Below are 20,810 nucleotides of genomic sequence, written 5' to 3'. Positions count from 1 at the left end.
TGAAAGTCAGTACAAAACAGCCCGTGGGGGGTGGCAGGCTGTGCTCCCCTAGGGATGACCTCAAGCGCAGTAGTAAGAAGCACACTCTGGCCTATTCAGCTTTTGACATCCCTGGTGAACCAGGAATGGTCTGCTGTCATCAGGGTGCTGCTGCTAGGTCAGCAGTATGGGTTAAGCATCACTGACCAGGTTTGGCAGGACAAGGATGTCAGGGAACACCCTGGGCTCTTCCTACCTCCTGGATGCAGGAGGTAGAACATGCTCTCCAGCAGTACATTCTGTCCTTAATGCTCAGCTGCTGCTCTCTAAACCTACAAAACGTTGCTCATTTCAGAGCTGAGAAGGGACTGCCATGATTTCCAATCCCTGTATTGTATAGACCCAGAAATGGGAGGAAGGTTTATTTTTACCTCCTCCGGGGTCAGACTCCAGTGTCACAAGCTACAGCAACAAATCCTGTAAGCCCAAGAGATGTATCTAATACAGAAACCACACTGGGATGCCATGGTCACAACTGGAGTCCATCGGAGGAGGAGGTCTGGTGCAGAGACTGGGACACATGGCCACAGTTATGAGCTCCATGATGACACTTTTGGGGCAGGGGTGGATGTCGGTGATGTTACCCTACCTGGGAGGTTTCAGCTCTCAGGGGCTGAAGGTCAGCCACCATCCGCATTCATACTGGGGAGTTAGAGCAACAGTCAGGAAGCCCACCAAAGCATTGCCCTTGGTTTTGGTATGAGTGTAGCCCCAGCCAGGGGCTCTGCTAAACAAGGGGTGGAAGATGAGAATTGCCTTGGTGTGCCCCAACCATTCCTTTTCCTGCCCTGGGAGATTCTGGCAGAAAGAGCAACTAATGGGCTGTGAATGCAGCTTTACCTCCTCTCCCCACACACCATGAGCACACACCTCTCCCCACACACCTGCCTGGGGTGCAGGTACTGTGGATCACCACTGGAAGCACCTCAGTGCCCACAACAGGATGTCCACAGAGCTGCAGTCCTTCAGCAGACTGAGGTGTCAGCAGAGCTCACCCCACCATGTCATCAGGCAAGCAGAGGGATAGCCTCACTGCACAGGAGCCATGGGACCACCACATCCTGGCCTTGGCCTTAGGGAATACTCACGAGTGCCACCCCTTACTCCACACCCAAGTGCTATGAGGCCATAACTATGAAAAGCAGCCCATTTGAGCTAGAGTGAGAAAGGTACACTCTTGACCAAATGACCTTGGATTTGCTTCCCAAGCTCTGCCTTGGTCCGTGTTGTATCCTGGGGCTTGAGTGTTTATTTTAGAAGAACCACATTAGGTTCAGGGAGTTTATAGCCTTCAGATATTTTCAAAGCAACCTTGTATTTCAGGTGCCCAAGTGACAGCCTGTCATTGGCGTTTGCACCACAACTGAGCACATCACTTCCCAACCTTTTGGGGAGGGTGTGTGTGCTATTCACATTGAGCACGCTCACCCTTCCTGGCACGGAGGTGAGCGCCCAGGTTCATTTTGAGCTGTGTTAAGCAGTGAAGCTTGCTGGTGCCCTGGAGTAATGAATTCCATGGGGCAATTTATGCTTTGGGTGAAAGGAGAAATGAAAGAAGCCAATTTTATTTCCTCGCCAGACTGTTTGATCGAACTTCGCCTCTACTGCACATTCAGAGAGGGTGAATGGATGTGCCTCATGTGCTTTCTCCACATCCTTCTTTCTATCCTTCTGTCAGGAGCCCTCATTAATCTTCCTTCTCTCCAGGCTAGACACTCCTGAGCTTTCCAATTCTGTTTTCTTGTTACAGGTGTACCTGCTACCAGCCTAGGAAAAGTCCCGTCCACTACCCCTGACAGTTGCTGAGATAAGCTGACCAGCCCGGCACGCACTAGCTCACGTGAGGCGCTATCACTGATTTACACAACAGCATTAAGACTAGATTCAGTATCATTCACCACCCCATTCCTTATGCTGGAAGAGAAACTACTCAGAAAACAAGCTGACAAGGCTACCGTCAGTGCTAGCTCACTCACGGAAGACCCCTTTGGGCAGTGACCACACAAGCTTCTATCTGTGGGCTCTGCCCTGGCAGAGGTGCCAGCCCCAGAGTCCTCCCCTCACCTCCAGCTCTTAACCCCTCCAGCTTCTGAGAATCTGGGTTTTCCAGTACAAGTGTCCAGCCCATACAGTCTCCCTGATGGACACTCTTACCCTACCTTTGTCTATCTTGAACAGTAGTTGCAGTATATAAACAAGTGAGGCCCCAGATCCAGCTGTTTCCCAGTCCTCTTTGCTCTCCCTGGGTCAAGCAGATCTTAAGCATCACAGCCACATGCAGAAGAGAAGCAGACAGCTAAAAAATGACAGCCCTCATTGTCTCATCAGAAGGGCTTTGCAGGGTCCTCCCACTGCCTCTCTGTGAGTGGCCGAGTGGAAAATGCTGCTCAGCCTGTGAACCCCGCTCACCACCTGAGGCTTGGCAAGCTTCAGGGAAGGGGGTTTGGCATCCTTCTCTAGGTAAATGGCCCCAGCAGGGGTCTCAATGCATTTTGAGGGGTTATTTTGCATCAAGAGATTGGGCCAGCTCCAGGCTTCCCAAGAGACCCAAGCTGTGCCTCCCCACTGCCCACCTCTGCCTCCTGCTTTGCAGCCCACTGCCATCCAAGAGCCAGCACCCAACTGCTGGGTAGGGCATTGTGTACCTCTTCTCCCTGCCACGAGCAGCTACAGCCCTGTGGGAATCACAGTGCTGCTACAGAGCCCTCTTTCCATTGATTTCCCCAGCCCAGCTTGCCCTCACCAAAACAGGACAGGGTTAGATGTGACCCTGCTGTGCCCGGCCACTCAACACTTCATGGAGACAGAGCTCAGCCCCAGTCAGACCTGCCTGGCTCTCACCAGCTCTTTCCTCAATGGACCTGGTCAGGTTGGGTCACTCCAAAGTCTTCATCTTCCTCCTCCTTACTGGCTATGGCTCCGCTGCCCTACTGTGGGCCAGCAGCTGGGGAGCATGCTGACGGAGCGAGATCTGGGCTCCGATACTTCAGTCAGTCAGGCTGAGGGGCCCACCAAGTGAGTGGCATGGGGGCTATGGGGGCAGGCTGCCAGGCACACCACCATGCCCACATTGCCATCTAGCCTCCAGCTCTGGGATGTGCAGCTTGCCACCCTCACCCCTTGCTAACCGATCCAGACCGAAGTCCAGCCTCCAGCTGCATCGGCTCTGTTTCGGCAGGCATGTCAGCTGCCTTCCCCTCTTCCCAGCCCCCAAAGTCACTAGCTGCCTCCCTCAGCTCTGTGGTCCATCCACCCTCTGGCATAGGGCCACAAGACAGGGCTGCCTGTCTCTCAGCCTCGGTCTCCAAGCAGATGGAAGACATCAGCTCCTCGCTGCCTCCCTCTGCGGTAATCTGTCTCGCCTGCTTCCTTTTGGGGACACCCCTTCTCACGGCCAGCTAATCCCCAGTGCTCTCCTGTCTCTTTCCAGACCCCAGCCCTCACTAGAGAGCCCCATCACATATCTTTTCTGGGCAAGCATCTCCCCGAAGGCCATCTCTTCCTACCCATGCAGGATGACCTAGAAAAAGACCCCTTTCCCCCATCTCCCATGGAAGAATGTCTGAGCACAAAATCCCCACTGTCACTAAGGGAATAGGCACCCTCTGGGAACTTCATTTGATGCAAACCCTGGATCCAAACACATGGGAACGGACACAGACCCAGGGACCCACTCAGAGCTGACCAGAGAGGTACATTTGTAATGGGGCAAGAAGACCCTGGGAGGACTCTGCCTTTGGCTTCTCCTTCCCTCTGCAGCGGGTGGCAGCTCCCCCAGAGGCTGCCCAGGAGAATTCCTCTTAAGCACCGCCTCATGCTGGGAAATTTTCCCATTTACCATATAAAATCCTGTTAATCACAGAATAATAAACATAACAAGGAAGCAGGGGAAAGAATGACCCAGCAGCAACTGAGGTAGGTGGCATTTTGTTTTGATTCCCTGCTCTAAGGGAATAATCTCACCAGCCTGCAGCCATCCTTCAAGAAAAGGACCTGCAAGAACTGCAACCCATGGAGTAAATCTCATCTGGTTTCCTAGCAGGATGGAAATCACAAGGAAAAGCCTTCCATTTGAGGAGAGCTCAGTCTCAGGTGGATGCCAAAAGAGGATACTACATGCTGGAACCCAGGAAACCCAGCAGCTGCTCCTGGGACACCACTGCCTTGCTGCTCAGAAGGCTCTGGCATGTCTGGAGCAGAGCTGGGCCAGCTGGAAGTCGAGAACAAGCAGGTATTTCCCCCTGTGCTGAAACAAAAGAAAAGACCTGGCAGTGTTCAAGGCCAGGCTGGACGGTGCTTGGAACAACCTGCTCTAGTGGAAGGTGTCCCTGGCCATGGCAGGGGGTTGGAAATGGATGAGCTTTTAAGGTCCCCTTCTGACCCAAACCACTGTGATTCTATGAATACAGGGTGTGCTCAAAGAAAAAGAGAGCCCTGAGAACCTACATCAGCCTAGGCCACTGGCAAGGCACTGTCCATCTGCTCCTGCCTGTGCAGCGCAGATGGATGGTGCCAGAGCAGTCAGGGGCTGACCATCCTGCAACCATGGTGGGGCCAAATTCAACGGGATGGCTGGGAGCAGGCTAAGGGCTCATCCACAAGCTTTTTCCTGGGCCTTTTCCCCTCAGAGAGATGCTGCTGCAGGCAGCACCTGGAATTTGCAGTGGGACAGGGATTGCTGCAGAGGCTGCGTTCCTCGTTAGGGAAAGACAGGTAAAAACTGCAGGACATGCTCTATGGAATATGCTTAGCTCAGCTGTCTGCATGTCTGCTTATTAAGCTCTAAGTTTAGGGATTTAGTTCCACATATCAGTTTACTTAGAAATAAAGCATCGCTTCACATTTTAATCTCAAGCATGCCACATTGTCTTGACCGCTTCCTCTTGTGCCCTCTCCCCAGGACCTCTTCCCCAGAGAAATGCTGGAAAGTTATTAGCAAATATTCTGTGAAATATTTAATATCCAAACAGCAGGGGCTGTGCATCCCAGGAGACTCATAGCCCTTATGCTCAGGACAAGAAAAACAAGGATTGTTTGCAGGCCCTTAGGTCCTACTGGGAGACGCTTCAAGGCTGGAGTTGTCGCCAAGCAAAAACCTCACAGTAAAGCAGCCTTTTAGACGAGTTATAAGGTATTCCAGCTTGGGATGGACTCCTCTTTCACTGTGCCCACAGCCTTTACACAGAAACAAAGGATATTTTGAAAATGTATTTTCCAGCACTATATTAGTGGAAGCCAGCTTCTTTTTCTGTTCTCCAAAGGATTTAATTGAGGATATCTGAGCTCCTTCTGTCTGCAGGAAGGCCATGGCAAACATGTCAACTGGCTTACGATTATTGAAAAACAAACAAACATATAAAAGTATTTGTTTATGTGTTTATTGGGGTTTGGGACTTTCAAAGGTTGTGGAAGGTTTTGTAAAGCAAGACCACGAAGCTGTTAAGTGGCAAAAACACCTTCCCTAAAATGCATAAAAGCATACACCCCTTTTCCACTCAAAATACTTAAGCCTGCTGGAGGGATGAGCTGTGAAAAAGCTAGAACATACCACAAGAGAGCTGTGTAGATTCATCTGCACGACGGCAGGGCACAGAGCTGACTTTCCCACCCCTTCCCCTAACTCACGTAGATCCAGCACTCTGCAGCCCTGCACAAAACTTCCCCGGTGCCAGGACGGGACCCGCGCTCCCAGCGCACCCTAAGGCCCCTCGGACTTGAGCAAGGCCTGGCTTATTCCCATCCCTCCGTCCGGACTCCGCACCGCCGCCGCTAGAGGGCCCGGGCGGCTCGTTGCGGGCAGCTCGTTGCGGGCGGCTCGTTGCAGGCGGCCGGTGCCGGGCAGCCCCGTTCCATCCCCGCCATCTGCACTCAGATTCACTGGAAAGACTGACAGCAGACAGACGAGCACATGCTCCACTGTTATGCCAGTGGGCAGACACCTACGAAGCAAGCACGCCAAAAGCTTAAAAGGCAATGCCTGCACGGTTCAGAGCAGCAGACCCAACATCCACTGGCCCATGGACAACAGCAATCAAGGAGGATACTGCCAGCAACAGCTGGTTCTGCTTTCCCACAGAACTGGGCAGCACAGTAGTTTTGATCCCCTCTAGTTCACAGGGTGGGACAGCGTCATTACTTAAAGGTCAAAACTGAATTTAAATTCAAAGTATCTCATCTGCATTACCTGGAATCATGGAGAACAAGGATTCAAGACTCAATTTTTCCATGGGCAATATGGATTCCACAGCAGGGAGTGTGGGGCAGATATATCTGCCAGAAGTAACTATTTAAAATGTGGAATAGCTCAGCACTGAAGTCTTCAGATCTTCATATCGGGGCGATGCAGGGCCAAGGTAAGGAGCTTTCCCAGCTCAACAGGGAGGGTATGGGGAAGGACAAGACACTGCCAGCTGCCACTAGACATGTGAGGAATGAGCTGAGGGGCCCAAAGCTGGCCAAAGTCCTGTGGGCTGCAGCCCTCTTCCCCAGCACTGCTATTTCTAGGAGTGCTCTGCCCCCTGTATTCCTTTACCTGCCATGAGCACCGAGTTTCTGAATCCAGCCCTTGCATTACTCAGAGAACACAATTTCCTCAGGTTGGTCAGGTGGAGAGCACAGGCTGCATCTCAAACCTCCCCTATTCACCTCCCCTTCCTAACTTTGCTTCCCCATCTCTGGCATATCCTGTTCAATCACACACCACCGAAGTCTGTAGACCATCATGCCCTCCCAGTTCTGATTACTCCTGAAGACTTCTTTTAGGCAAAGACATAGAAACTTATCCTTTTATTGAATGCGGCCAAGGCACCAACAGTTCATTATGTAACTCTTCTACTCTTATATGTGAATCCATTTTGTAGACCCCATTGGAGCAGGGACTTTGTGCTGTGTTTCTGGGGAACTGGGAAAGGCAGAAATACAGAAAAGAGAGCATAAGCAGTACAAAACAGGACGGATTTTCATGATCTCATTTTAATGATTATAGACACACTGCAGATGTTCTGTGAAATAAATCAACCTTCTTTTCGAGCAAAACAAGGTATTCCAACATTTAAATTAGTTGCCTGCAATTCTTATACATGAAGAGACTCTTGATGACCCTCAACCTTTTCACTTTTTACCGTTTTCTTTCTTAGAAAAGGACCGAGGAAGACCTACTGTATGAAAGCATATAAACACAATTGCCAGACACCCTTCTTATCTTTCATACAAAGTTGTGGGCAATGGCCAATATTTTGGAGAACTCTCCTTCTCTCTGTCGCAGGCTATAGGGTATTGGTGTTTTTATTCTAGTCCCTAATGGATTTCCATTGTCATCTATGAGTACCACATTGTTGGAATCAAATCTAGGCGTCATGGTGGGACCAGGCATCTTGTGCCCTACAATTAAAGCCTTCTTCTTTTCCCCTTTAATAGCCAGAAGGATCTTGTCTCCTACTTTGCCAACCCCAGTCTTGTTATACACATGGATACATTTTGGTGGCCGGTGGTACGGTGTGTTCCCCAAGGTGCTGTTGTCCACCACTCGCACACGGGTGAGCTTCTGTATTGCTTGGCATGCTCCAGTGATACTAGCAAAAGACAGGAAAGAATAAGACAGATCTCCTCAGTAATCCTTTGGGAGCAAGGGCAAACTCAGCACAGGATCTTGTCATTACACAAACCGCTCACAAGGCGCCAGCAACAAATTCATACCATATGGGTGACACACTGACTGCATTCAATGTACTCTTTGAAAGCCAGATGCTACTTCAGGCTTTGCACTCTCTTCACTAAATGTCAAACATAACAACCGCTCTACTTTGAAACACGACTAAAAGATGGCACGAAGAGTGGCTTGCATTTACTGGGCTTTTTAGTGACTGCAGATGATTTCATTCAACTTCAATTACAAGCAAAAAAATGTGCTTGCTTCTGCTACAAACAGCCTACAGGAAGATCAGGCTCAAGTCAGACTCTTTCAATCTTGTACACAACCCCCAGAGATAAGGGTTTTTTTGACCAATCTTCTTTTCAGTGAAGTCTGTAAGGGTCTCCCATCTTACTCTGCTCTCAGTAAGACACCTGAGGTCCTGCTGTTGCTGCTAAACTGCCACTGGCTAGAACCTAACAGATCGCCACTTTCCCCACATGGGAGGAATCCAGAGGCACATTCTCTTCTGTATCTGTTTGCTCTGTGAGGTTATCAGGAGTAAGAAACAACAGAAATAAACTGCACTAAATTGTTAGATTTGACTCTGACTGTGCTTAGGAACAGCAGGAATAAACTGAGAAACAATTCAACCTCCTTTACAGGAACAGCTATTTGTTTATCCAGTAAGCTAAAATTCAAGTGATACGCTGTCTTCAAAGGAGGCCCAAACATCAACCATCAAAAAAGCAGGAAGATCCTTTCTACTGGTGAGCAACTGATTTGCAGGAAGGTACCAGAAACATGCTGGCCAGGCAGCTGCAGGAATGCCAAGCTGCTGTCAGCTGAACTAGTCAAATAAACAGCATATGGAATCAACGTAACCATTCACCTTGTTTTGAGGAGCAGAAGTATATACAGTATATAAAAATCAATGGAGATTATCATCCCTTCTAGAAGATGAAGGACATGGAATTGCAATGCTACCTAAAAGAAGACCAAGCCACCCCCTGTGTATCAAACACGGTGTTGATGTTCATCAGCTGAAGCAGGCACTTTTACATCCAGTAAAGGAGGGCCAGCTGGGTCAGTCTGTATTAGTCTAACTGCTGCAGAGGTCAAGTGCTGCCCTCAAGATTTGCATCTTACAGCAGAGGCCTACCCCAGCTTTCCCCTACAAGAGGAAACCTCTCTTCTCTCTCAGAAGTCACTCGCCTCTGCAAGCAGCCACCCTCTTCCATCTCCTGGCAAGGATGTGGTATACCACACTCTAGCCCCTGCCTGTCAGCTGTGGCTGCACAGCAGGCAAAGCAGAAAGGAAGAGTCTGGAAAGGGACAAGAGTGTTGTCAGAGGAAGGAGATGAAGAAACCTAGATGGGCCAAATGCACAATGAAGCAGTAGGAAACAACTAGAAGTGTGATTGCCCAGGTACAACTGGACAAGATTAACTGCACAAGGAGGACTTTTTTCTTTCCTGTTTCTTCATTTCTATCACAGTCTTGAAGCAAAATCCCACCACAAAGGAAAGGTTTCCCCATTAAGACTGCTGACATCTTGCTCACCTTTGTGGACTGTCCCCCTCTGGCTGTCAGCATACATAGCTCCTTGAAACACCTACTGGCCAATGCTCTCATGCAACCCATTTACAGAGAAAGCCAGTATGACCCAGGTACCTCCTCAAGATAGCTCCTGGGACTATCACACAACCTAGCTCTGAGCATTGTCTTAATACCCTCTCCAGAGCATAGTCACAAGAATGACTAGTCTCATCCTTTAAACTAAAGCCCTGACCCTTTAAAGAGTTATATGCTAGAGACTCCCCACACCTCCACTGAATGCACTGTGCAATTAGGCTCTAAGCTTTGTGCAAGGCATTGTAAAATATGACGTCCATAAATTTAAGAAGTTTTAAATGCCTTGAGCTTGGAACAAGGACCTAAAGAAAAATAACAAAATGGGCACTGTTAAGGGACAAGGAAATAATTTTTTGCGTTACTTTTGTTCTAAATACCTGAAATTATAAACTCTGGAATAATTTTAAACATGTAATTGGTGCTGCATTCAGCAGGGTCTGGCTATTGCTTATTTGCACTTGGCTGAAAAACACAGGCACTTCTAACTTCTGCTTGCAGGCCACTGCATTGCCCTCAGGGCCTTTAAGCCTCCTCACACCCATATGAAAATGCAGAGTTCAGGCCACATTCAGGCTGCCAGGAACCTGTCTATGTTGTGTTTGGGCTCACTTTTCAACCTGGGAAAAGAAAAGTGTGAGATTTTTAATTATTATTACATTATCCTTTTTGAATCACAAATACTTTATCTTATGCTTGACCTACTTAACAGCACCTCCTTCAATCAGAAAACTCTCCCAAGAAAACAAAAGCAAGATTTGAAAATTACCTCAAGTGCCGCTGGATCACCGTACTGCTTAGATGGGTTAAGGATAAACCCAACCGCCTGTTCAAGAGAGCCATTTGGATTCTGGTAAGCCACCCTGCATAAGAAACAAGAGAACTATGAACTCTGGAAAATGGACAGAATTTGTTTTGTTTCCTTTCCCTTATGTGAATCACACACTAGAGCCTCAGCACCTCTTTAGACACTGCAATCCACAGCACAAGGAGTGGTAACAAAGCAGCATGCCACACAGCAGATCAAAAATTCCTGCTTGAATTTAAGAGACAATATAATTCAGATGTGTATACTACAAAGCTGGATCCAGTATGACTGCATTGCAGTTGCTTGCACACGTAAGTAAGGACTCTTCTGTGTAAATTGTGAACCATGTAGCAAGCAGCAGGTTTGAGAATTTCAGATGTTTAGTTTAGAGGCTGCAGCGACCTACCATAGTTACTTGTAAGTTACCAGTGTTACCTATACAACAAGCTAAAAGCCAGAAATACCCTGCAGATTGGCACTAGAGCTTCCAGAAAGAATTTGCCAGACAAGAAACAAAACAAAGTTCCATAGGCGAGGGCATGCTCTCCCTTAGCATACACAAGGTGCTCAGCAGCCTATGGTTAGAGGCCAGGATCGTACCTTTGCCAATCCTGCCCTGTTAAGGCTGCACAGATCAACCAGCTCCCTCTAACTTCACAGTGCTCAATTAAGCCAAACCAAAACAGTTCCCAGACTGCAGCAGAGCTGGGCTACAGGGGCGACCCCTAATTGAGTGTTCCACACCCTCTTCCCTGACTACATCTATAGCTGTTCCCTAACCTCATTCTGTCAGGCTGATGGCAACCAGCTTGCACACGCAACTGCAAAGTCTTATCTGGACACAGGTCACCTTGACAATGGGTAGCGAGTGATGACCCAGGCAGATCCAAGAGAAGGGAGAAAACAACACAGGCCAAGAGCCCGTCCTCTTTCAGGCCAGCTCAGGTACAGCTAAGACTGACTGCAACCACTGCTGTGTGACACTGCTTGCTTAGGCCTTGGCAGTGCAATCAACACATGCTCTGCTTCTCTCCTTTCTAAAGTAAACATTAAAAAGTCATTGACCTCTTGTCTCTCTTTGCCAGTTCTGATGAGCCAAACTGTAGCAGTACATTGTAAAGCCATTTTCTTAACTTTTAACTCTTAATTTTCTTAACTCTAAAGAGTTAATATTTTTAACTTTTAAACCTTTTTCTTACCATTTGCTTAACAAAGCTGACCTAATATCTCTATAGATAAAAAATACATCCACAGAGCCTTCTGACAAATGACACCACAGCTGGTTTTATTAAACTAAGTAAACCCCAGTCTAAATCTTCACTCTCCCTCTGCTGTTTTTATTTTTCCCCAGTGTGTTGTGTTTGCTTGCTTGGGGATGTATGTAACTTTCAGGGTTTGCAGCAGTCCTACAGAGCAAGCTAACGCTGACAACAAGCTGAAAAGCACTGGAGATGTGCACCACAGCAGTCCTGTAGCAGTGCTCCCTGAACAAAGCACATGATTTGCAGCAAACTATCTCACCTGTCATATAGGCAGGTCTGGAACAGAACAGCAACAGCCAAAGATGTCCTAAACTCTTTGTTCTATCCCTCTTTTCAGTGGGATAGAAGACCTTCAAATGAGTCCAGAGCCTCCTCCCTTCAGAGCTTGCCTGCACTGTACCCTCTCTCAAATGAGACTCCAAGAAGGCTGTGCTTTTGCCACAGCTCCTTACCTCGCTGTGTAATCCTAATGAAAACAAGGCCCTGTGGTATTTACAGTGCTGCCGGCAAACAAGGTGCGATTACCTGGGCATTCCTGCTCCCAGGATTTCTATGCAAGTTCAACTACATTACCTTGCTATAAACCCACACTCTGTGTTAGCAGCCTGTGTCCTGCTCTGCACTTGGGTGTGCCATTTCCCTGCGTGAAACTCAAACTCGGTAATACTGTTCCTACTACCTCCAGAATCACACTGAGGCTTTGAATCCCCCTAGAAAACCCAAAGAGCAGCAGCAGGTTGGCCTGTCTGTTATCTTTGACAGACACTTCCTGGAGAATCCAGCCATCCCGGTCACCCCTGCCTCTATTTCCCTGGCAGGCATGGTGGCCTTGTTGGCAGGAAAGGATGGACCTCTTCATCCTCACCATTATGTAGGCTGATGGGAGAGGTCTGCTGGCTCATGGCAGGGCAGGCACTGGCACACACTATGCCTTTGTCACAGTGACAGCAAAGTCAGGCCCAGCATAGCAAGATGTGCTTAAGGCAGCATGTCAGAGTCCTAAAGCACTGCCTAAGCTCTGAACTCATCCCCGCTCTGGGGAGGAGTCACCATCTGTTTCTACCCTGTGGCAACAGTGAAGGTTTGAAGTTTAAAAACTACCAGCAGGAGCATCAACAGCATTAAATGCCCAAGGACTGTTTATTTTACCAGATGACTCAGTACCCCCTTCTTTGCTAAGAATTATTCCTCAGCGCATTAAGATGCGTCACAGGCTAAGAACCTTCCTATGACTGATTATTTGGTATGAAGCATCCTTTTAGGAACTGAGTAAACAGGGGGGATGCTTCCAATTAGCATGAAGGGTGGAGGGAAGAGAATAATGCACCTGTGGCATGGAGTACAGCATTCAAGGGTGCAAGCAGTTTCACAGAGTGAATCACATCTTCAGCTATTGTAACATGCCAGCTTCACTTCTAGAAAGTTTGGGTCTGTCTCCAGGTGCTCCTCAACCAGACCCAGTCGTGACTTACTCCCTCAGCAGCTGCGAGCTTTATCTCTTTTGCCTTCAGTTTTCCCCTCTATGGAGCAGCTAATTACCAAACTAAACTCCAAAGGGCACAGAAGCCACTCAGTCACGCTGGGTGCTGCGACATGAATGATCCAACTTAGTGCCAAAGTTGAAGAGCTGCTATAAAGCGATGACAGCCATCGGCCCCAGCACACCTAGCGCCTCTCTCCTTCCCTGTGCTGCCTCACAACATTAGGCCTTAAATCGTTAGGTACTTTATCACTAATACACTCCTGCCAAGGAATTATCTTGAAAAGAACTCCTGGAGGTCATCTAGTCCAATCTCCTTCTCAAGCAGGATTAATTTCAGAGTTCTTAGTGCTAGGCAAGAACAGTGTTTAAACAGATGCTATCCTAAAATGAAAGGCCCAATACAAGGACAATTGATAGAAACATCAGCCACATGTAGCTGCATCAAAGCAGTGATAAAGAATTGTGCACAGAGACCTCTCCTGGTCCTACCCTGCTGCCCCTAAGTTCTAGCAGTGGCTCTGTCTCATGGTCAGAGAGACTAACTCTTTAAACCAGAATCCAAGATACTTTGCTTCTCTCCACTGCACATACCTGTTAAAAGTTAGCACAGACCCAAGACACAATTTGGAGTAAGATTCAGAAGAAGGGAGGAGTTTATTAATCAAATATCACTGAAATGACCCAATTTCTACTTTACTGAATAAATCTGAGCACGCAATAACATGCTGGAGCAAACACTCCCTTCTTGAGGGCCCTTCAGCGTCACCCCATTCAATCCAGCAGACCAACATCAACTTCCAGCACCGCACAAGAAGAAATTCTTCACCAGTTATAAACCCCTGGAAGTTAATTAACCACTGTGCCGTTTTCAAGTGCCATAATAAAGCTACCATCTTCACCCTTTTTCCTTGAGATGAAAGAAATAACTTACATTTACCACAATCCTGAGTGGCTTTTGAATGGAGGAATGCTGGAGAATTCCATTCCAGCTCACAGAAGCAGGCCACATACCATATTTTCGTCAAACATGCACAAATGCACAAGCTGACCACCTCAGGGAGCTGATACAAAGCAAGGACATCTTCCAGATAAGGGGAACAGGATTACATACTCACTTGGAAACTACATCAGGGCTCAAAGTACCAGGAAAGGAAGGTCTATGGCCCCCCAACACACATTTTCATCACCTCTCTTATGCTGGCTCTAGCATACATGTAAATCACAGTCTTCAGCTAAATCAGTTCCTTGATCCAACTCATCCCACAGCTGTGTGAATGCTGGTGCAAGGGAACACAGCAAAACATAAGACCAGAATTCCTTTCACTGCCAACCCAGATTTATATTATGACATTATCTCTGGAGAAACACCAGGAGATGTAGACAAGAAATGGATCTCTTTCATTCCAGAAAAATATTGATGCGCCTCACAAGAATAGTCTGTATGAATGTACACTATTAACACAACTATGGGAACTCATAAAAGGCCTCTGAACACTCAAGAGGCCAGTGCAATGGCTCTGACCAAGTCTTTATCAGTGGTGTGTATTTTGAAAACCAGTCGAGGTACCATTTTTAGCCTGCCTGCATCATAGAGTAAGCATACTTTAAATAGTTATCTAACAATCCAGTATTAGTTCCCTTTTAAATCACAAATTTTGGAAATGACCCCTGCTCCCTCTATTCCCAAGATCTGTCATTTCACAACCATTCAACTATTTCTTTTCCTTCTTTCTTCTAGTAACTCATCCAAACAGGCTCCAGAGAAAACCAATAGATGCTACAAAGCAAATGCTGAAGAGTACTACTCAAAGCCTGCTGTCAAACATACAAAATAAAATAGGGAAAAATATTCTTCACTTTAATAGCAGTAACCTGATCTGCACAGTCAAACAGTGGGGGCCAACATCCCCTTTATTCTTCTAAGAGAGCAAAACAGACATGTTCCAGGCGCCACAAAGATTTTAACTGCATCTGTCATCCATCATTAGAATGCAGGAAATAAATCCAAGATAATATGTGCCATGCAAATACCTAAACCCCTACTCTGGCACTGTGGGTTTATTTATAGACCATCTGCCAGGGTGAGCTACCAGAGCCAAGTGTGAACTACAGGAATCAATCCATTCACAACTCTCCTCATAAAGGAAACGATGTGATTAAGGGCGCACGCGTGTGTGTGTGTGTGTGTGTGTGTGTGTTAAAAATACACAAGATATTCATTAACAAGACATAACTGGTTTTACATTAATGACAGCCAGAAAGGCCAGGATTCACGACGAGGAATTAAGTCTTTTTGAATTCCATTTATAAATAAGATTAGCTGTTAAGTAGGATATTTATTAATCCAACTTACCAACAGAAACTCACTACAGGTACATCTGTGAACAATTTTAAAGCAAAGCACACTAACCTAATTTTCCAAATCACAATCAGGAAAGGCAGACGAAAAAGAAGAGCTGAATACCTTTACTAGAAAACTTACTTAAAATGTCAAAAGTATCCAGGCAACCCAACTCTAAGGTTCTTATGGCTCTTACATTCTATTATCCAAGCACCTTAAATCATTCTATATACTCATATTCACAGCACTGTACTAAAATAGGGAGGGATTACTCCCAGTGCACTGGCAGGAAATTAAGCTACAGAGAGGACAGCCTGTGTGAGGTAAAACGAAAGGAGCAGTAGAGCAGGTGCTTTACCCCAGAAGCTCTGCTCTGGTCTGCGGGGCTGCAGGTGAACCTTAGTGAGGATACTCCCTGTCTCTCTCTGCCTTCTGGAATTACATGTGAATTCAGAGAACTGCCCACACTCCTGTAACTCAATGCTGCTATCATCTCTCAAAGGTATCTTCACTACTTCTGAAAGCATTGAGGTCTCAAGAACAGGATAGGTGGCAAGCCACAAGGCTAGATTCTTCTCCCAGCCCTGACCTGGGTGACCACATCCCAGCCAGCAAGGTGCGATCGCAAACCAGATAGCGGCAAGCGCACTGGGGGCACCTGTGGCAGGGAGAAGGGCACAAACAAGAAGGGAAAAAAGGTGGAGAGCTGTGGCTCAACTATTAAAATAAAGCCAAGAACCACTAACCTGAGTTACTTGTTCACAGAACAAAAAATGATAGTGGCTCCAGGCCTTCCTGATAGAGCCATACCAGAAAACGATGCCTAACAGACAGAATTCAGGGTTAAGAAAAACCTGCCCTGGAGACAAAGGCAAGCTCATGGTACAAGGCAACACAGAGCTATCTGCAGCTTTGCTAGAATAAGCCTCGCTTCTCACGCAAAAACTTCCCTTAACTCAGTCTCCTTCCTTCCAAACATGACCCTCCCAGGTAAGCTGGGAGAACTCTCAAACCAGAGAAGTGAACACAGCTCAGATGAGCATTTGTAACCGGCATTTACAAAGACTGTATGTCTGCTTTTACTACAAGGAGTAAGCTTTACACACAAGAAATCCGTCATGATGCCTTCTTCAACGAAATTGCCTCCCCTTACTCACTGGACCTCCAAAAGCATTTTTTGGAGAACCACCAGCAAAGCACAGACTAGCACCCACGCTTCCCGAGTCCCCATGACACACACAAGTAAATGCCACTCTTGTCAGGACACAGGAATTTTGGTTTAACTTTGCTGCATGACTACTCATACCTATCCACAAGCATAATCCCGGCAGCTCAGCTCCCCCTGGATTCTGAAACACTCTGAAGGACACACATTCAGTAATCACATAGGCCAAACTGCTAGGGCAGGGCAAGAGCACAGGGTGCCACCTCTCGGAGAGGCAGGATGCTAGCCGTGACCCCTTCTGCAAGCGACACAAAGGCTCCGGGCTCCACAGAGCTCAGGCTCCCAGCAGCCTCTGCAACATGCCACCGCTTAGCTGCCCAGCTGCCTGCCACTCAAACTCACCCCCGAGGAACCTTCGGGGCCAGCGTTCCTAGAGCAGCAAACAACCTACACTCAGGGCTTAGACGCCTGAGGCCTTCTGGACACAGCACCACCGAGGCCCGCAAACGGCTCCCTGTGAAGGGCAGCAGGGCCGGCATAGGAGCTAAGGGAGGACCTGGGCAACCAAGGCTCACCCGCCCTACCGCCAGTTCTCGCTCAGCCCCAGCGCCGAGGGGGCCGCCCAGGCCCCGTCCAGCTCGGCCACGAGGCTGGGTGCGGGCCCAGCTCCAGGTGAAAGCCGCACCCCAGGAGCGACATGACCCGGCAACAGGACACAGGCCGCGGTCAGCCCCATGTGGGAGTCCTAAGGGCCCGCTCCCCTCCCCGCCACCCCGACCCGCGGCCGCCGCTCCCCACTCCGGGCCCGCGCACCTCCGATCACCCAGGCCCCGCCGTCCTCCTCCCGCGCGCATGAGCAGTTTCGTCACCGCCCACGAGCCCGCCCATCGCTGTGCAGAGCCGGTGCCGCTGCGCCCCGCCGCGCCCCGCCCACCCGGGGCCCCGCCCCGCCCCGCGCCCAGCCGAACCGAGCCGAACCGAGCCGAACCCAGTCGGGCGGTTGCCGCTTGCTCGCGTGCACGGCGCGGTACCGCAGCGCCCGGCCCGGCGGTGAGAACCGGGGTGGCGGCCCTGGGGAAGCCAGTACGTGCCTGACACCGGGTAAGTGAGTCGTCGGCGCGGCGGGCTGCGACACGGCGGCCGCGGCTACCTCCAGGCCAGGCGGGCCCGGGGCCGCAGCGAGCCACCGCCTCGGTGCTTGCCGAGGTGGGGGGGGCTGAGGGAAGGGCAGCGGCCGCATCTCCGGGCGGTGCGGGCAGGGCCGGGCGGCGCTGCCGTTGCGTGGAGCCCCTCAGCGGGGGTGGCCGGGCGGGGGGCGCCGCTGCCATCTTTGGGGCGGAGTGGAGCGGGCGGGGGGCGCGCCCGGGTGCGGCGCCCGCGGAGAGGCCTGTGCTGCCAGCCGGGGCCTGCCGGCGCTGCGCGGAAGCGCACCGGGGGGGGGATGTTCGGGGATTCTCGCCCGTCCTGTGCCGTGGTCCTCGGTTCGGCCGCGGCTGGGTACCGTGGTTTCTGCGCCCCGGGGGTGGCACCGGCTACCATCTCACCCGCGATCGCGTCGGAGGTGCTGAGCCTGCTTTTGTGCGTGCTGGAGAGCTGCCTGTCCTCCCTGCCTGTCCTCCAAGCACCGCTGTGGCGGAGAGCAGCAGGGAGACAGGAGTGATGTTTCAAGGGTGGGAGCTGGAGGCTGGTACCGCCCTGCCTCTCATACCCTGGAGAACTTAGGAAGGAGCTATCAGATGGGGCTTTTGTCCATTGCTGTGTAGTCAGGCAGTCCCTTTCTGCTCTTGTCTCGGTCGCCATTCCCTCCAAATCAGCAAACCATGGTTTCTCCTCCTGTCCTAGAATGCGCGTGTGTGGAGCTACCTGCTGGAGGCATCATGCCAGAAATCTATGATGAGGTTGCAGTCAGCCCAGTGCTCGGAGCAGGTTTGATAGCTCTCAGCTGGATGGAGACCAAGTGTTTGGGGAGTTTGGGATTTTGGGCACCTCCCTTCTCTACTCTTCCCTTGATAGTAGGTAGGAGATGGAAGCAAAAGGCCAATCGGTGCATGCTCAAGGTGGCTAATTTAGTTGTTCATAGTCCTTGAGGAGCCCCCCCCCCCCCGGATTTGTCTGTTACAGTGGAAGTGTCCTCCTCTGGAGTAAGCACATGTGGAAAAACAGCGGCTGCAGGACAGGAGCATTCAATTAGCAGTGGTCACAAAGCCACCAGAGGGTTGTAGGGTACAGGCAGCTGCCTCTTGGATGGTCCTGCAGATGCCCCACCTGAGCGTGGGGCAATGCCTTCACAAGTGCAGGGACTGGTACCCTTCCCCTCCAAACACTCATGCCATATAGTCCCTAATAGCCTTTATTCTCTTAATGCTCTGAGAGTGGAAAACTGTCCACTCAGCTCAAAACCAAGTTCAGGAGAACTCTTCAAACCAAAAATAGCAAAGCATTAAGGACGTTGCTTCTAATGATGGCAATTAGCTGGTATCTACCTAGGAAAGGCCTTTTCATCTCAAGCCTTTTAGTGATAGGAACACACATTGCCTTTACAGGGAGAGAAGCCTTTTTGGCAGTCTTCACCTGGGTACCATAGGAGCAAGACAAACATGAAAGAAGATGCCTTTGAGGGGGTTGGGAAGACACTCTGCTTTGGCTCATAAGTATGTTTTGTTGCACTCTTAGCTCTATTTTTGTCTGTTCCTGTCTTCGGTAACCTTGGAAGGAACTGAAGCTACTGTGTTTTCTGAGGGTGTCGGCCTTCTTATCAAGAAGGCATTGACGTGGGGCTTTGCAATGCTCCACGTTCTTCCCTTTGACCAGAGTGTGGTGCGACTATCCTGAAATGTCCTGAAGCTGCAAGTTGAGTCAGGAAAAGAAAAATACCGAGGGCTTTGCTTCTTGTTTGTTTATGTTGTGGGGTTTATTTTTTCCTTCAGGGCTTTTGAAATATCCTTGGTGATATTTTTTTGCTTTCTTCAGCAATGAAATGGGCTAGGAGCTTGCTTGGGGTTTTGGTTTTTGGGTGTTTTTGTTTTTGATAAATATCCCCATGAAGCTGCTTTGTTGTGGGAAGTAGGACTTTGGAAATCCCAGGTAGTGTGAGATTTGCAATGAAAGCCTGAGAGCTGGCAGTGCTGAGGGCCTGCTTTTTGTCTGCTGCTAATTATGCTTTCCATGAGCCCTGGAGTGACATAGGTCACGGGGTCCCCGCAGTGTCCTGCCAGCGGCTCCTCTAACACCCTCCCCGTGCGCACCGAGGTGAACGCAGCCCGTGTCTCTTTCTGTAAGAGCCCCATCTCTGTCCTAAAGGCCAGGGTGAGGCTGTGTGCCGGGGACCCCGGGGCTGCGCAGGCGGCACCTCCCACTCCCAGGAAGGACAGCGGGACTTGCGCTGTCTGACGTGAAGCCTGCGCAGCCGTGGGGCGCCTGCTTTGTGCCGGAGGAGGCCGTGGTGTAGGATATACCCCGCACGCTGTGAATTGCAGACGGTGCTGGTTATAGATCCTGTGCCTGATTTACATATCAAAGCATCTCGGAGCTACGCGATGGGTAAGGATGGGCAAGAATGATAAGGCTTGCTGGAGGCTGGGGATGGATCTTTGCTGGGGCTTTTTGTGGTGCATAGGTGAGACAAAATGATGGGGATGTTTGGCAAATGGAGATTGTTTCCGTGTCCTTGAATGACAGTACTGTAAAGGCTTTTTTAATCTAGCAGCTGCTTTCCAATGGGTGGGAACCAAGGAGAGGGGGAGCAATCCTTGGTGGCAGCCCCTCCAGATGCTTCTGCCCTACCTTCTTCCTGTTAGTGAGAACTTGCTTGGCATCGTCCTGTGTTGAGCCCAGCAGCCATCCTGACCTCCCACCCCCACCCGCCTGTGGCAAGCAGCTGGTGTGCCAGCCTGCTGCCTCTTCTCGTATCTGCCTCTTGAACAAGGAGTTGGAGGCCCTGCTTGGAGCCTGAAGCAAAAGGGTAGGTTTGCTGTTGCCTCAGCTGGCTCTGCAGGGTCCCAGGTGTTGCCTGATGTCTCGGGAGGGAGGCATTGTGAGGGGAACAGAAGAGCCTGGAATGGGCTGTGGCCCCTGGGATGCTGCCTGAGTCAGAGGAAGGTTCTCCTGTGTTTGGTCTAAGCACAGCTATCTGCTGTGCCTCCTGGCTCTGCAAATGAGCCTGGGGAGCTCAGAGCTTGCTTGCAGGGAGGGAGTCCCTGTATCCCTCCATCGCTTTGATTTTCACAAGTGTGTGGCTGGTCCTGATGCTCTAGCTTTGAGGGGTCATGGCTTGGGGCATGCTCATCTCTGTACTCATTGTGGAAGTGCCTGCTGCCTGGAAATGCAGCGTTCAGCCTCTCTCCTTTGCCCTGTGTAGCTCAGGCTCTTGTTGGAAGGACTTCTTGTCTCACCAGCCATATGGGGAGCTGTGTGCAGGAGCTGCCCTGAGCGTGGACTTCTCAGGAGGCAT

The 20,810-nt window shown here is 49.7% G+C and overlaps 2 protein-coding genes across 3 annotated transcripts in view; one reads left to right on the top strand and one right to left on the bottom strand.

Moving 5' to 3' along the window:
* Positions 1–6,992: 6,992 nt before the first annotated feature.
* Positions 6,993–17,693, bottom strand: MRPL14 (mitochondrial ribosomal protein L14). The gene is made up of 3 exons (XM_061470962.1): positions 17,511–17,693; positions 10,071–10,164; positions 6,993–7,610 (listed from the first exon to the last, which is right to left on the bottom strand). Exons 1-3 carry the CDS (start codon positions 17,686–17,688, stop codon positions 7,244–7,246), a joined length of 639 nt encoding a protein of 212 aa, XP_061326946.1. The 5' UTR covers positions 17,689–17,693; the 3' UTR covers positions 6,993–7,243.
* TMEM63B (transmembrane protein 63B) overlaps positions 17,312–20,810 on the top strand; it is a 45,388-nt gene continuing 41,889 nt past the window's right edge. The window contains exon 1 of one of the 2 annotated variants that reach the window (XM_061470961.1): positions 17,312–17,410. The gene's annotated coding sequence lies outside the window, so the exon portion shown is untranslated. Of the gene's footprint in view, positions 17,462–20,810 lie in introns of both variants that reach the window. The other variant, XM_061470959.1, reaches the window with a different exon arrangement.

The sequence above is a fragment of the Pezoporus flaviventris genome, unplaced genomic scaffold (assembly GCF_033815535.1).
Source record: "Pezoporus flaviventris isolate CSIRO_AGI_PZ_B2104156 unplaced genomic scaffold, CSIRO_AGI_Pfla_v1 ptg000066l, whole genome shotgun sequence".
Taxonomy (NCBI): domain Eukaryota; kingdom Metazoa; phylum Chordata; class Aves; order Psittaciformes; family Psittacidae; genus Pezoporus; species Pezoporus flaviventris.
Note: the sequence above shows the minus strand (reverse complement) of the source record. Positions and strands in the feature narration are given on the sequence as shown.

What these genes read in the sequence shown, in the direction of transcription:
- MRPL14 (XM_061470962.1), bottom strand. Translation starts at nt 17,688, where the DNA reads ATGGCAGCGGCGCCCCCCGCCCGGCCACCCCCGCTGAGGGGCTCCACG. An exon ending in CGGGCCCGCCTGGCCTGGAG is followed by an intron (nt 10,165 to 17,510) that starts GTAGCCGCGGCC and finishes TTTCTTATGCAG; the next exon opens with GGTGGCTTACCAGAATCCAA. An exon ending in GTGATCCAGCGGCACTTGAG is followed by an intron (nt 7,611 to 10,070) that starts GTAATTTTCAAA and finishes GTCTTTTGCTAG; the next exon opens with TATCACTGGAGCATGCCAAG.